A 15,710-nucleotide genomic window follows, 5' to 3' on the forward strand; every position below is an offset into this window, starting at 1 on the left:
GGCAGAAGGAGAGTTCAGGAGTTCAAATAAAAGCTCTCACCTTCTTCCTCTCCCTCCAGCTCCTCTTCAGTTTCTCCCCCAGTCTGTTTGCAGCCTGACCCCACTGCCCTGCCAGCCTCCTGATCCGCCTCTTTATGAAGATCAGAGACTCCTTCCCAGTGCCCACCTGCTCCAGCAGGGCCTCGATATCCGTGCGGAAAGCAGCCTGCACAGGAAGCACACAGGATTTATACACACAGAAGAAAACATACAAACCACAGAGGAGGCCATTCATTCCATCTGTGCCAGTCCGGTTCCTAGCAGCTAGCTCATCTCAAAACATTCATTCCATCTGTGCCAGTCCGGTTCCTAGCAGCTAGCTCATCTCAAAACATTCATTCCATCTGTGCCAGTCCGGTTCCTAGTAGCTAGCTCATCTCAAAACTTTCATTCCATCTGTGCCAGTCCGGTTCCTAGTAGCTAGCTCATCTCAAAACTTTGTCAAGCTGGGTCTTAAAGGATCCAGGATGATTCAGCACCAACAACATGGCACGATAACCCATTCCATACCCTCACCACTCTGTATAAAGAAGTGTCTTCTAATCTCAAGACTGATAGACCAGCATGGTATCAGTGTACATCATAATCAGCAAAGCGTTGGCAAATCTGCTCTGTGTTGGTGGTGTGACCATGAAATGCATGATTTCCCTCAGGAGTACACCCCCTGGCAATATAAACTAATTATATATATTAGTATTAAATGTTTTTCAATGATTTTAGAAGGGAATGTCAGCTTCAGTCTCTAGTGAGTCTTTTGTTGTCTTTGAGTCCCTGTGGCCCAGCTTCTCTTCGCAGGCAGCCTCACCTGCCGCTTGCCCCTGGGTTTAGGGGTGGTTGGGGCGGTGTGGTTTCTCCAGGGCAGGGGTGGGCAGAACCACTCCACCTCGCTGAGGTAGATCAGGAAGGAGCACTCGCTGCCATCCACCCCATAGAAAGCATAGCACGGGTCCGAGGTCCAGCGGGCTCTCATCCACTGAAACACACACAGAACCCAACGGACCTCTTTATTAACAACACTCAATGAAACACACACAGAACCCAGTGGATCTCTTTATTAACAACACTCACTGAAACACACAGTGGAGACTGATCTGCTAATTCAGGGATTTGTGCTCCACAGTTGTTATTGTGTCATACCACATAATTACCTGACAGTGCAAAGCAAAGGTGTAAAATGGCACAATGTATTGTAAGAGCCTGACACAGAGAGCCATTGCTTTGGCAATCAGTCCTGTGCCAGGTGTGCAGAAAGACGCATGCACAGATATTGAGACACACAGGCTTGATACTCACATCCAGTTTGCTGCTGCAGTCGGGGTATTTGGGATCTTGAGGAGCCTCACAGCGATTGGCTATTCCATCTCTAACTGGAACGCAAACAGAAGTGAGGGGACTGAGAAGAAGGAAGGGAATCTCAAAGAGTTTACAAGAACAATCTGACTAATCGTAAAGTCCAGCAGTAAATGGAATAACGTGCAGCAGCATGTATTTTTTTATATAGTGACTCAATTCTATAAAGTGTGTGAATCAGTTTTAAGTACTCCAGGAATTACATTAATGGGGTTCACAAAGTAATATTTGTATGTTTTGTGGCTGCTTGCACGGATGTACCACTTGCTAGAGTTGTTAACAGGGCAAAAGCTGAGTGAGCTAGCACAGTGGAGAAAAGCCTATTTGTACAAAAGTAGATCTTAATTGAACACATGAGAGTTTGACTAACCCAAGCTTTTCAATTATTTATTAGTCTTGCATACCTGTCAAGTCTCCCATTTTGACCAGGACCCTCCCATTTTCAGGACCCATCTTCCGGTCAGGACAAATCTCCCAGTCAGGATAAATCTCCCAGTCAGGACAAATCTCCCGGTCAGGACAAATCTCCTGGTCAGGACAAATCTCCCGGTCAGGATAAATCTACCGGCCGGGACCCGCTTAATATTGGGACCCGCTGTTATGATTCCAACATCAGTGACAGATCCTTGAGAGATTGCAAGTCTGCCACTTGGGCATATAACATGCACCACAGAACCCCCCCACGCAGGAGAGGGTTCACCCTCCACCTGCCTCATTACTCACTTAACACTATCCGTTACATAAAATCTCCTGGTCAACTGTCCTGGGACCTTGACAGGTATGGTATTGGATAACAATTTTAACATCTTATGTGGCGAGTTTTTGAAACGGCATTGTGTTGTACAGCACAGTGCAACCCCTAAAAGAATAAAAAACAAATTGCATAGAAATGAGTGTTAAAATGTTCTTTCATGTGCTTCTGACTGTCTGTCTACTGAGCCAGAGAATCATCAACACCATTGTTACAAACTTGCTGCAGCTGTGCTGCTGGATATGTGTCTGTGTCTGGCTGCCTTGTCGTGAATGTGCAGATTGCTCCATCAATATAGATCTGAAGTGTGCTTAGCTATGAATAGAATTGAATACTATGATGACAGTACTTCTGCCTGCAGCCAGGCTGTTCTGGAGGATCTGCTCCACCTTCACTGCCATGTTAGACACATTCTGCGCAATCGCCTGGATTCGCTCGATCAGACCGGCCGGCTGGAACCTGAAACACAGAGCGAGGGGGTGGGGGGTAAGCAGCTTGGAGAGCAGCAGCACTAGTGAAGGCATCAGTCTCTTGTCATGTAGCTTGCGGTGCATGAAAAACTAAATAATGAATTCAGATAAGAGAGCGGTCATGAAAAGAGGGACCAAGATGCATGAGAAAGAACAGAGAGCAAATATAAGGGTACATGGAAATCCAGGGATTGAAAGGCAGAGAGCAGAGGAAGCTCTAGGCTCAGGACTGGCTGTAGTGGCTGCTCTCCCTGATGGCAGCCCTATTCCAGCTTGGCCAGGATGTGCATGGTAACAGCAATTACCTCTGCAATGGTTCCAGTGCTATCAGCCCCCCCCTGCTGCACTGCGGGGTCCGTGAGTACTTGAACACAGTGTTCCAGCACCCTCTGCCCTGCGGGGTCCGTGAGTACTTGAACACAGTGCTCCAGCACCCTCTGCACTGCGGGGTCCGCGAGTACTTGAACACAGTGCTCCAGCACCCTCTGCACTGCGGGGTCCGTGAGTACTTGAACACAGTGCTCCAGCACCCTCTGCACTGCGGGGTCCGTGAGTACTTGAACACAATGCTCCAGCACCCTCTGCACTGCGGGGTCCGTGAGTACTTGAACACAGTGCTCCAGCACCCTCTGCACTGCGGGGTCCGTGAGTACTTGAACACAGTGCTCCAGCACCCTCTGCACTGTAGGGTCTGTGAGTGTGGCATCATGCTTTACCGACATGTGAAACACAGCATTATAACAGGGCATAGGGGTGAGCGGCTCTGTAGGTTTAAAGAGCTTGTTGGTCATTTTGGTCTCCAAAACGTTCACAATATTCTCAGACTGTTTGTGTTGCGCTTACTGTAGGTGTAACCTGTTCGGCTGCAGTGTTCAGTACTACCTAATGGAAGAGGCAAGGCCTTCGGCATTCCTTGATTTTCAAACTGAGTGTCAGTCACAGCAGTGGGTGCCTCAAAATAATTTCACCTTTAATGAGTCTCCTTTTCACCCCAATTCTCTAGTTTAACAGCTGGCATTACAGCTTCTTAAATGGATGATTTTAGATATTCCCTGTGAGCCACAGTGGTGACCTCTAGTAATGACTGTCACTTGGCATGCACAGTGAAGCACCCTGCAGCCTCTCTGCTTGATTCAATTTACCTTTCACTACCTTTCCTGGGGCCTACTTACCCATTTACTTCCAACTCCAATTCCCTGTCAGTTTGGGAAATGGTGCAGTACTCAAAGAAAAGTACTCTCTCTCTCTCTCTCTCTCTCTCTCTCTCAAACACACATAGCTTACTGTATGTAAAGAATATAAAAATGCAAACAATATTAACTCCTCAAGTGCCATGCCAGTCATGGGAACCACTGGGGCCCTGAATCAGGCGTCTCTGATATTTTCAGAGCAGGGGAAGCTAGTCCTGTGTGGGCAGACGTCATCTTCTCTCTTCATCTGATCACTTATTCAATAAAAGCTCTGCTGTCTCTGGACACCAGCTCCAGGCTATCCCTATAACATCCTGGAACTTCCAGGAAGCAGAAACAGCAGCAATAGCAACTCACGTGGCTCACTCTGCACCTCACTTACTCCTAATGCAGGCAGCAAACCTGCAGGTAACTCACAGCCACAAACTTCCTACATCACATCTAATTCCTCCTTACAAGCAAACATGTCAGCGTCAATGAGAGTCCCTGACAGAGATGGTTCATTTGTAACTGCGTGGGGACCAGGTGCTGTCAGAGCCAATCAGTATAGTAGCGCTGCCCAGGTTCAGAGCTCCCGGGCAGGAATCCGAGGTCACTCACAACCTAGCGAAAAAGAGGTAGAGCATACAGTATGAGCAGCCCATTCTGCACATTGTTTCAGAACTGCCTGTGATGTGCAGTATAGAAACAGACTTCACAGGAGCAATTAGGTATGCAAATGCAATTCTGACACACATTCCGCAATATGCAAAACAGCTGCTTCTCATTTTGGAAAACAGACATCTGTGAAAGCATTATAGGCAGGAATGAAGAATGCTTTCCACAAAGCCATCAGCAGTAAGTTAATTCAATCAGACTTTTCTTCACACAGCTAAGCAGACCCAGAGTACTTGAATGGGATTTGAAGTGGCCGTGCTGCAGAGACCCTACTGTGCTACTGGAGTCCCTGGAGCTATCAAGCCCATTCCAGTACAAGTGGCATCTGATTCAGAGAGGAGAGGAAAAGAAGAGTGAGCCAAGTCACAGACACTCTAGAGGGGCTGGAGAAAGCAGCAGACAGTAAAGGAGAATGGAGGTGAGTCACAGACACTCTGGAGGGGCTGGAGAAAGCAGCAGACAGTAAAGGAGAGTGGAGCCGAGTCACAGACATTCTGGAGGGGCTGGAGAAAGCAGCAGACAGTAAAGGAGAGTGCAGGCGAGTCACAGACACTCTAGAGGGGCTGGAGAAAGCAGCAGACAGTAAAGGAGAATGAAAGTGAGTCACAGACACTCTAGAGGGGCTGGAGAAAGCAGCAGACAGTAAAGGAGAGTGGAGTCAAGTCACAGACACTCTGGAGGGACTGGAGAAAGCAGCAGACAGTAAAGGAGAGTGGAGCAGAGTCACAGACACTCTGGAGGTGCTGGAGAAAGCAGCAGACAGTAAAGGAGAGTGGAGGCGAGTCACAGACACTCTGGAGGAGCTGGAGAAAGCAGCAGACAGTAAAGGAGAATGAAAGTGAGTCACAGATACTCTGGAGGGACTGGAGAAAGCAGCAGACAGTAAAGGACAGTGGAGGTGAGTCACAGACACTCTGGAGGGGCTGGAAAAAGCAGCAGACAGTAAAGGAGAGTGGAGCCGAGTCACAGACACTCTAGAGAGGCTGGAGAAAGCAGCAGACAGCAATAAAAGTGACACACCCTCACAGACAGCCATGTTTGAATGGGCTCCATTACCATAGAGACTGAGGACACACAGCAGGCAGGCACTGATTTCTACATCAATAGAGAGAGGAGGAATCGTGTACAAAGCATTCTGAAAGCTGTCCACAGGCAGGCAGGTATGGTACTGTAGGTCAGGCCCGCTCAACTACATTGTTCTTTTTTACCTCCATCATTGAGATCTCTTTAATAGTGGTGCAATGTTCAGATCAAAGGCATAGTAATACTAGAACAGCGCATCCCATCTAGGCATTGCCATCTAGCTAGGATTTCATTTTCAATAAAGATGGTTAGTCACACAGCAAAGGGGAGAGGAGACATCACTGTCAAGGATAATCTTTTATTTCTCATTATGATGTGTCCACCAGGATCAAAGAAGTTACTCAACAGGGAATAGTGCGATGCTCACAGGACTCGTTCTACAAAAATAGCACCGCAGGGAAGCAAATATCAGGGAGCTGTAGATGAGACTGTACAGATCTGGTGTTCTGCAACCATAGAAACTGGAGTCTTGAGTGGAGCTGAGACCACTAACACAATGTTAGCTGGACAGTGATTACAAGTGTTCCATTGCAATCCAATAACTCAAGCATCAATTCTATCCTTAACCTAATCATTAAAAAATAAAACGATACATATAATTCATCTTAACTGAAGGTTATGAACAGTATGAGTCTTATTCTTGGGATTACCCTGTCCTGTGGTTGGTCTGTGTGTGTGTGTGTGTGTGTGTGTGTGTGTGTGTGTGTGTGTGTGTGTGTGTTTCAGAGCAAGGCTTTCCACTATCTTCATGCATGACACTTTTTTGTTTCTCCTCTCTTCAAGTTCTATCAGATATAGTGGTAAACACACCCAGCCTATCAGTGCAGCCCGATCATCTCCGCAGAGAAAGATACAGTGTAGCTGCTTCAACTGTCAGAGAGGGGGAGGAGCCACAGCATAGGACGTGGAATCTCGACTTCAAAGACATAACCAGAGACAGCTTCAAACACAGACACCCTGATGCTTTTAAAGCAATTGAAATAATCCAACACAAACATTTCCCTTTCTCTTCTTCTCTCTTCATAAAGTCACCTTTAACTGTCTGTCTGCATCTCAATTGATTCCCAGCTAGACAGGTAGGAATGGGGCCAGGCAGTAAATTGCACTTTGATGGTATTTTAAAAGGACTGTCAAAATGTCAAGAGTTATAGAGGAGGAAAAAGATTGGAGCATGACCAGTGCGACCCTTTCAAGACTTTATCTATTTTCTTTCTAATTAAAGATAAATTAGTCTGCAAAGCAAGGAGATTTAATTTCAGACTGGGCCTTTCTTCCCAGGATCCTGCTGGCCACTCAAAATAAAGGACTGTGGGATTAGTCTGGATAAAGAGCGCTGTGTGGAGCAAAGATTCAGCTGAACCAAGCTGTTTATTAACAAGCCATGCCCAGCCAGTACAGCACATAGATGGGGTGCAATCTGCTCTTTGACCTTGCCTGGTGGAGCCACGTCTGCCCCTTCAGAGCAACACGCTAGTTTTGCATTTCCCTGTTTGCTGATTTCTGGTTGTGATGGATTGTTGAAAAGGTTTAGGTGGGGATATCTGCCCGAGCCACAAGCCAAAGGTTCATGATAATGACCAGCTCTTATGCAGCAGCCCATTCCTTGCTAGCCAGTGGATGCTGGTGGCACTGTATTTAGCACTTTCATCTCTGGGTAAAATAAATAAGTCTACCAACCACCACATGCGCTGGCACACAGGGGTGGTGACCCTTTGAATGGGAATGAAGCTGACATCCCATCTCATAGTCCTTCAGTGCAGTTCACTGTGTTTTCTGTTGTGTTTCATTTCCATTGTGACACAGTTTGAATTTTTCATGTTTTTCAAATAAAAATGCTTGTGAAACCACCAGTGCATGTATTTGATACCACAGTCCCACTTCTCAGAAGCCAAGATTAACACTTCTGAGCATTTCAGATGAACTGCGCTTGCCCTCACTAGGTACCAGAACGCAGCTCAGAATGATTTGATATCTTTACACCAGAGGCTATCGTTCACGCAGTATGCTCACAAATGACGTGTTCTTGAACTCATGGCTTCAGTTCACAGCCTCAGAGCGATTAAGAGAAGCTGCTCAAACCCCCCCGCCTGTACCTGTATATCATGTGATTAAGAGAAGCTGCTCAAACCCCCCCGCCTGTACCTGTGTATCTTGTGATTAAGGGACGCTGCTCAAACCCCCCCGTCTGTACCTGTGTATCATGTGATTAAGAGAAGCTGCTCAAACCCCCCCGCCTGTACCTGTGTATCATGTGATTAAGAGAAGCTGCTCAAACCCCCCCGCCTGTACCTGTGTATCATGTGATTAAGGGATGCTGCTCAAACCCCCCCGTCTGTACCTGTGTATCATGTGATTAAGAGAAGCTGCTCAAACCCCCCCGCCTGTACCTGTGTATCATGTGATTAAGAGAAGCTGCTCAAACCCCCTCGCCTGTACCTGTGTATCATGTGATTAAGAGAAGCTGCTCAAACCCCCCCGCCTGTACCTGTGTATCTTGTGATTAAGGGACGCTGCTCAAACCCCCCCGCCTGTACCTGTGTATCATGTGATTAAGAGAAGCTGCTCAAACCCCCCCGCCTGTACCTGTGTATCATGTGATTAAGGGACACTGCTCAAACCCCCCCGTCTGTACCTGTGTATCATGTGATTAAGAGAAGCTGCTCAAACCCCCTTGTCTGTACCTGTGTATTTTGTAATTAAGGGACGCTGCTCAAACCCCCTTGTCTGTACCTGTGTATCATGTGATTAAGGGACGCTGCTCAAACCCCCTCGTTTGTACCTGTCTATGGCGGAGCTCAGCTCGTCCAGTATGCGGGTGTCGCTCACATTGTCCCGCTTCGAGAGGGAGTCGATCCGCTTCATTATCACTTCAAGCATGTCGCTGATCTTCCGCAGAACCCCTCGGGACTCCAGGCCCCCGAGTACTGGAAGGAAACAAGGAAACTGGGTCATTTCAACAGGAATGTATTTATAATGCGTTTTTCAAACCACACTGGGGGACTGTTGGATGATACTCACAGATTATGATATTGTAATTTATTGGATCAAGTGTCTCAATAGCTACTTCTGTATCAAAGCACAGAAATGTGTCTGTGTCATGAGTTTTAGAGAAGGACATAATGATGTATTAGACCGAGACGTCCATCAAAGAATATCAACTTTAATGGGGTAAATATGAGCCTCTGGTACACAGTTGAGTTCTCATGAAGGATGACTTATGTAATTAACCTTGCCTAGAAGACCTAGTAAATCACATGCCGTGCCACACTCAGGTTCAACACTTCATTTCAGAAAATGATGACAAGTGCAATACAAATCATGAAACTTTTTTCCAGCACAGATTAATGGGTGCACATTAAACAAGCTGTATTTCTTTAAAGAAAAACAACACTTGTGTAAGACACCTCCCTGGTCTAGAAGGAGCGCGAGTGACCTGACTGATGATAACATAGAAATGTCTATTAACTAACTTTTTATTTCTACAGTGAGAGCTTGCAGATAACTTCTAACCAGGCACATTTCTCCTGTTTAAAAAAAAATAACAAAAAATAATAATTGCACTACTAAACCTGTAGAGAATAATAATAATAATAATAATACTACTACAATAAAAAACACATTAAGGGATGTAAACATGAGAAGAAATTTGATTATGAAAAGCTTCTCTATAGAAAGTGCCCCTTAAGGATAAGTTAACTAGTTCATGATGCAGATCAGATCACATCAATAATCAGGCAAATGTAACTTCATATACATGAAAAAGCACAACCTCCAGAAACTGTTAGAATCTTCCCTGTGGAGAGAAATCATCTGCACAACCAACCCAGCTGCTCAAACACTCTGTCAACACAACCAACCAACCCAGCCCCTCAGACACTCTGTCAACACAACCAGCCAACCAACCAACCCAGCCGCTCAGACACTCTGTCAACACAACCAACCCAGCACCTCAAACACTCTGTCAGTGTATCCATTCCCCTCCTAATGCATGTTGCTAATTTGTTTTCATCTCAAAATATTCCTTAGATGGATAACTAATTGAGTTTCTTTATTCTCTGCAAAACTAAGTTTTCAGAACCTGGTCTACTTGGGTGGACGACTTCTGTCATGTATCCTTTGTGTATAATTTATTTTCAAAGCAGATGACGGCACATAAGAAAAGACTAACCTGCATTCATGCAATTGATTTCTCAGCAGCTCTACCTCATTCTCAAGGCTTCACTCCCCTGGCCATGCTCTGTGTTAGAGATGAATGAATGGAACTCTCAATCCCATGTCTCCTGCTGCTTGAATCGTTTCAGCAGTGTTATCAAACATACATTCCCAAGAGGACTATCCAGCCTACACAGATTCCTGTTACTTAAGTAGATTCAATAGCTGTTCATAGCCTTGGAGTTGGTAGTGGGTAAAACAAACCTTCTTACACTTGACAGGGACAACCTAAATATTTCCTAAAAGAAAGAAACCTTTACATTCACTCACATGTCATTTATTGCCAAGTTAAACAACACTTAACCCTTTATGAAACAAGGGGCTTCTTGTAAGATAGATCTTGATTCAGGCACATACACGGTTATGAACGTTTGGTTATTATACATGTTGCTGGGATGAGGTCCCAGGTATCTGGAAGGGGTTAAATGCATTTCCAATACCCTGGTTTATCAAGGCTCTTCTAAAACAGCTTTCCCTGTAAACACATATATTATTTACAATCTTGTCACTTCATGAATCTGGATCGCAGTGGCGTGGGGCCAGGGACAACATCTCACTGAAATAATTTGGAGGGGGGGGGGGGGGGGGGGTGCCCCTTTTCACTAAAGAAAACGGGGGTGCAACTTTTCCTTCCCCCTGCTGAAACTTGGGCAGACACTAACATGATGTGGCTGTCAGATAATGAGTTTGAAAGATATTCAGTGGGGTTATCTATCGCTCCCGCATCTTTCTTTTGCTGTTCCTTCCTCTGTCATGCTTGCAGCTTTTAATCGCTCCTTTAATCGCTCCTCAAATTTTGGCACATTTTTCATTACTTCTTCAGTTTGTGAATCGGGACTATGCTGCATCCTTCCTCAGTCTGCAGTGATCTAGTGGTACGTCAGTGTCTTGAATTGGTTGTATGACTGAAGGAACTTTCACTTCATTGGTTCTTTGTTTGCCGGGGTTGGGGAATGTTAGAATGGCATCTCTTTGAAGCTCAGTTCAGGAGGCAGCAAGTCGAAACTTCAGCTGTGTTGTTAGTCAAAGATAGCCGCACAAACAGTTAAGTCAATGTGCATACAGAATTTAATTTAGCGCAGAGTGATTATTATTATTATTCATAGACAACAGCAGATGATATTTCCCTGTGAACAATAACACACACGGATTCACACATCAATTTGTCATGATGCCTTTACAAAAAGCTGTTCATTTATAAAGCAAGCCCAGAGGGAGGTAATGCGATGACTGTGCCTCTGAGCAAGAACAGTCTTTTCCACAGAAACTAACCATCCAGAGGCACTGGAGCCTCACATGGCCACTGAGACACAAGACAGCTTGCATTAGCAGATCTCTGACTAGGACAGCTTGCATTAGCAGATCTCTGACTAGGACAGCATGCATTAGCAAATCTCTGACTAGGACAGCTTGCATTAGCAGATTTCTGACTAGGACAGCTTGCATTAGCAGATTTCTGACTAGGACAGCTTGCATTAGCAGATCTCTGACTAGGACAGCTTGCATTAGCAGATCTCTGACTAGGACAGCTTGCATTAGCAGATATCTGACTAGGACAGCTTGCATTAGCAGATATCTGACTAGGACAGCTTGCATTAGCAGATCTCTGACTAGGACAGCATGCATTAGCAGAGCTCTGACTAGGACAACATGCATTAGCAGATCTCTGACTAGGGCAGCCCTATGCCATCAGACATATTTTTCTTAAGGTCACTACCATTCTGGGTTGCAAGTGCATCCTGATGCCAGTACTGTAAATATCCACTGTGTTTATCACACACAGTCTGTGTACCAGTCTCCCAGGTCCAACCCTGCCCTGTGACTGGTAAGCCCAGTCCGGGTGTTTCCACTTACTGCAGTGGTTGACTAGTTCATTAATCAGGCATTGCTGGCTCAGTGGTTGATTAGTTCATTAATCAGGCATTGCTGGCTCAGTGGTTTAGTTCATTAATCAGGCATTGCTGGCTCAGTGGTTTTAGTTCATTAATCAGGCATTGCTGGCTCAGTGGTTGATTAGTTCATTAATCAGGCATTGCTGGATCAGTGGTTTAGTTCATTAATCATGCGTTGCTGGCTCAGTGGTTTAGTTCATTAATCAGGCATTGCTGGATCAGTGGTTTAGTTCATTAATCAGGCATTGCTGGATCAGTGGTTGATTAGTTCATTAATCAGGCATTGCTGGCTCAGTGGTTTAGTTCATTAATCAGGTGTTGCTGGCTCAGTGGTTTAGTTCATTAATCAGGCATTGCTGGATCAGTGGTTGATTAGTTCATTAATCAGGCATTGCTGGCTCAGTGGTTGATTAGTTCATTAATCAGGCATTGCTGGCTCAGTGGTTTAGTTCATTAATCAGGCATTGCTGGCTCAGTGGTTTAGTTCATTAATCAGGCATTGCTGGCTCAGTGGTTTAGTTCATTAATCAGGCATTGCTGGCTCAGTGGTTTAGTTCATTAATCAGGCATTGCTGGCTCAGTGGTTTAGTTCATTAATCAGGCATTGCTGGCTCAGTGGTTGATTAGTTCATTAATCAGGCATTGCTGGCTCAGTGGTTTAGTTCATTAATCAGGCATTGCTGGCTCAGTGGTTTAGTTCATTAATCAGGCATTGCTGGCTCAGTGGTTTAGTTCATTAATCAGGCATTGCTGGCTCAGTGGTTTAGTTCATTAATCAGGCATTGCTGGCTCAGTGGTTTAGTTCATTAATCAGGCATTGCTGGCTCAGTGGTTTAGTTCATTAATCAGGCATTGCTGGATCAGTGGTTTGGTTCATTAATCAGGCATTGCTGGATCAGTGGTTTTAGTTCATTAATCAGGCATTGCTGGATCAGTGGTTTAGTTCATTAATCAGGCATTGCTGGCTCAGTGGTTTAGTTCATTAATCAGGCATTGCTGGCTCAGTGGTTTAGTTCATTAATCAGGCATTGCTGGCTCAGTGGTTGATTAGTTCATTAATCATGCATTGCTGGATCAGTGGTTGATTAGTTCATTAATCAGGCATTGCTGGATCAGTGGTTTAGTTCATTAATCAGGTTCATTAATCAGGCATTGCTGGCTCAGTGGTTTAGTTCATTAATCAGGCATTGCTGGCTCAGTGGTTTAGTTCATTAATCAGGCATTGCTGGCTCAGTGGTTTAGTTCATTAATCAGGCATTGCTGGCTCAGTGGTTTAGTTCATTAATCAGGCATTGCTGGATCAGTGGTTGATTAGTTCATTAATCAGGCATTGCTGGATCAGTGGTTTAGTTCATTAATCAGGCATTGCTGGATCAGTGGTTTTAGTTCATTAATCAGGCATTGCTGGCTCAGTGGTTTAGTTCATTAATCAGGCATTGCTGGATCAGTGGTTTAGTTCATTAATCAGGCATTGCTGGCTCAGTGGTTTAGTTCATTAATCATGCATTGCTGGATCAGTGGTTTTAGTTCATTAATCAGGCATTGCTGGCTCAGTTAAGTTCATTAATCAGGCATTGCTGGATCAGTGGTTTTAGTTCATTAATCAGGCATTGCTGGCTCAGTGGTTTAGTTCATTAATCAGGCATTGCTGGCTCAGTGGTTTAGTTCATTAATCAGGCATTGCTGGATCAGTGGTTTAGTTCATTAATCAGGCATTGCTGGCTCAGTGGTTGATTAGTTCATTAATCAGGCATTGCTGGCTCAGTGGTTTAGTTCATTAATCAGGCATTGCTGGATCAGTGGTTGATTAGTTCATTAATCAGGCATTGCTGGATCAGTGGTTTAGTTCATTAATCAGGCATTGCTGGATCAGTGGTTTAGTTCATTAATCATGCATTGCTGGATCAGTGGTTGATTAGTTCATTAATCAGGCATTGCTGGCTCAGTGGTTTAGTTCATTAATCAGGCATTGCTGGATCAGTGGTTTAGTTCATTAATCAGGCATTGCTGGATCAGTGGTTGATTAGTTCATTAATCAGGCATTGCTGGCTCAGTGGTTTAGTTCATTAATCAGGCGTTGCTGGATCAGTGGTTTAGTTCATTAATCAGGTGTTGCTGGATCAGTGGTTTAGTTCATTAATCAGGTGTTGCTGGATCAGTGGTTTAGTTCATTAATCATGCGTTGCTGGCTCCGTGACTGGCTTTTGCAGCAGCAGCAGCATATATTACAAGGAGATTATGTGTTATTTATGGATGAAGTACAAAATTAGTGTGCAGAGCGTCTATTTGCAGGCTTGCTGTGGTGCAGACAGTCTACCAAGTTCAGTGTGTACTAAAAAATAACTATATTGGGTTTATTATATCAAAGAAACCTGCATTAGCACTACAGGGCAGCTGTGTTGAAACCCATGATCTCTTTTTAAAACGTTAGGAGATCCATGTTACAGGCATGATCCTTCGCCTCCTCTGAATGCTTTACTATCTCCCTAAACTGAATGCAAGGTAAGTGCTGCAAGCCACCACTGCTCCTCATCCACTTTCTCCACACCAAAGCCCCATAATCCTGCCATCCTGTTAAAAAATGGAAATCAGAAAATATTTATTTCAGTGCCTTTGCAGAGAAATGAAAAGATGTCAAACACAATTTTTTCCCACATGGAGCCATTCCTTTTGGGTAATATGCCAATTCACTTGTTGGTTTTCCACTCACGCAGTTGGGATGAGATGTTTAAGCGAGGACCTGCTGGTTCCCTCTGTGGAGCAGGGGTGGCATGCTCTGTCCTGGCTAAAGCACACCCCTTCTGGGTTCCAGAAACCAGCACTGTTGATGCACAGGGGTGGCCTCCTGTCAGCGATTCATCAGCAACGGTGACATTTCTCATGTAAAAGATGCTATAAACCTGTACATATAACTCCCTTGTCTTTCCTTTTGACCCAATCTGTGATATTTTAAGTGTTAGTCCCCCAATGTGACGTAAAATAAAAAGATTTCAAAATAAAGGTGTAAATAAATAAATCCCCCATGTGCAGAGCTCCCCCCCCCTTCCCTTTCATATCTGGTCCAGACCATTGTTTGCAGTCAAACAGAGAATAAAAGCAACACAAACATACAGCAAGCACCAAGCTGTGAGGGAACAAAGTGATAATGAAGCTCACAGTATATCTGAAACAAAACTAGAGTCAGCTACCTTCTGCTCGGACGGTAAAGGGAGAGTCCCCCAATCGCTTGGCTGAGAACTGCCCCCCCAGAGACGTCATTAAGAAGCACAGGCTGAAGAATCCGATCCCCATCAAAAAGATCCTGAAATAAAGGTGTGAAACAATCTGTTAAAGGTAAAGCGCTCTGAAATCTAAAACTAGAACAGTGAGAGCAACATCTGCAATTCTCATACCAGGAAATCATATCCTTCTTTAGAATCTGGGACTCCACGTTTTACACCAAATCAATGACCTTTAGAGTGTTATTGTTTATCTTTAGTTCTTTTTTTTTACTAAACGCTTGACTGCATTGTGTAATCACACAGTTGTTTCTGTATTTTAATGTTTAATGTTATTATTCTGCTGAGTGCAAGATGTATGTTTATATTATAGTTTCTATTTTTTGTTGTTTCAAAATCTCATTTCCTAAATGACAGTGGCATTTGTACACATTTGTCCTGTGAAGGCTGACGTCTGCAGGGTTATTTATTTCTACCTCAGACAAAACATTCCTCTCTTTAGTCACAGCTTGCCATCAACTAATATATGCAATGTGCCCCATGTGTCAAGGGTAAGTGTGTCTAGATATAAACTATTGCTTTTTTTCTGCATCTCATGCTGATCGTTTGTTAGTCCCAGCAGTGCTTTGTTCTGCATATGCGCTCCTGTCAGAAAGCTCACAGTGGATTGCTACGATGTCATTCTATGAAAAATACACTTCTTCAGTTCTTTCCTAAAGAGAGTGACATACACAGTAATGTTGGATTCAATGAGATTCACAGCGCCCACTCCATCCTCGCTCCTCTACCCGAGAGGCATGTCACACTCTTACCAGGAAGCCTCATTACATTTCAATACCTATGTATCA

At 44.5% G+C, this 15,710-nt stretch overlaps 1 protein-coding gene across 1 annotated transcript in view; it reads right to left on the reverse strand.

The window, feature by feature from the left end:
* Positions 1-15,710, reverse strand: part of LOC121296100 (alpha-1,6-mannosylglycoprotein 6-beta-N-acetylglucosaminyltransferase B-like) — a 40,772-nt gene that overhangs the window by 22,639 nt on the left and 2,423 nt on the right. Inside the window, exons 2-7 of the mRNA XM_041221300.1 lie at positions 14,833-14,945; positions 8,320-8,464; positions 2,490-2,599; positions 1,333-1,406; positions 845-1,012; positions 41-205 (exon numbers count right to left, since the gene is read on the reverse strand). Coding sequence (XP_041077234.1) covers positions 41-205; positions 845-1,012; positions 1,333-1,406; positions 2,490-2,599; positions 8,320-8,464; positions 14,833-14,945 — 775 coding nt within the window. The remainder of the gene's footprint in view (positions 1-40; positions 206-844; positions 1,013-1,332; positions 1,407-2,489; positions 2,600-8,319; positions 8,465-14,832; positions 14,946-15,710) is intronic.

This window comes from Polyodon spathula, chromosome 21 (genome assembly GCF_017654505.1).
Source record: "Polyodon spathula isolate WHYD16114869_AA chromosome 21, ASM1765450v1, whole genome shotgun sequence".
NCBI lineage: Eukaryota > Metazoa > Chordata > Actinopteri > Acipenseriformes > Polyodontidae > Polyodon > Polyodon spathula.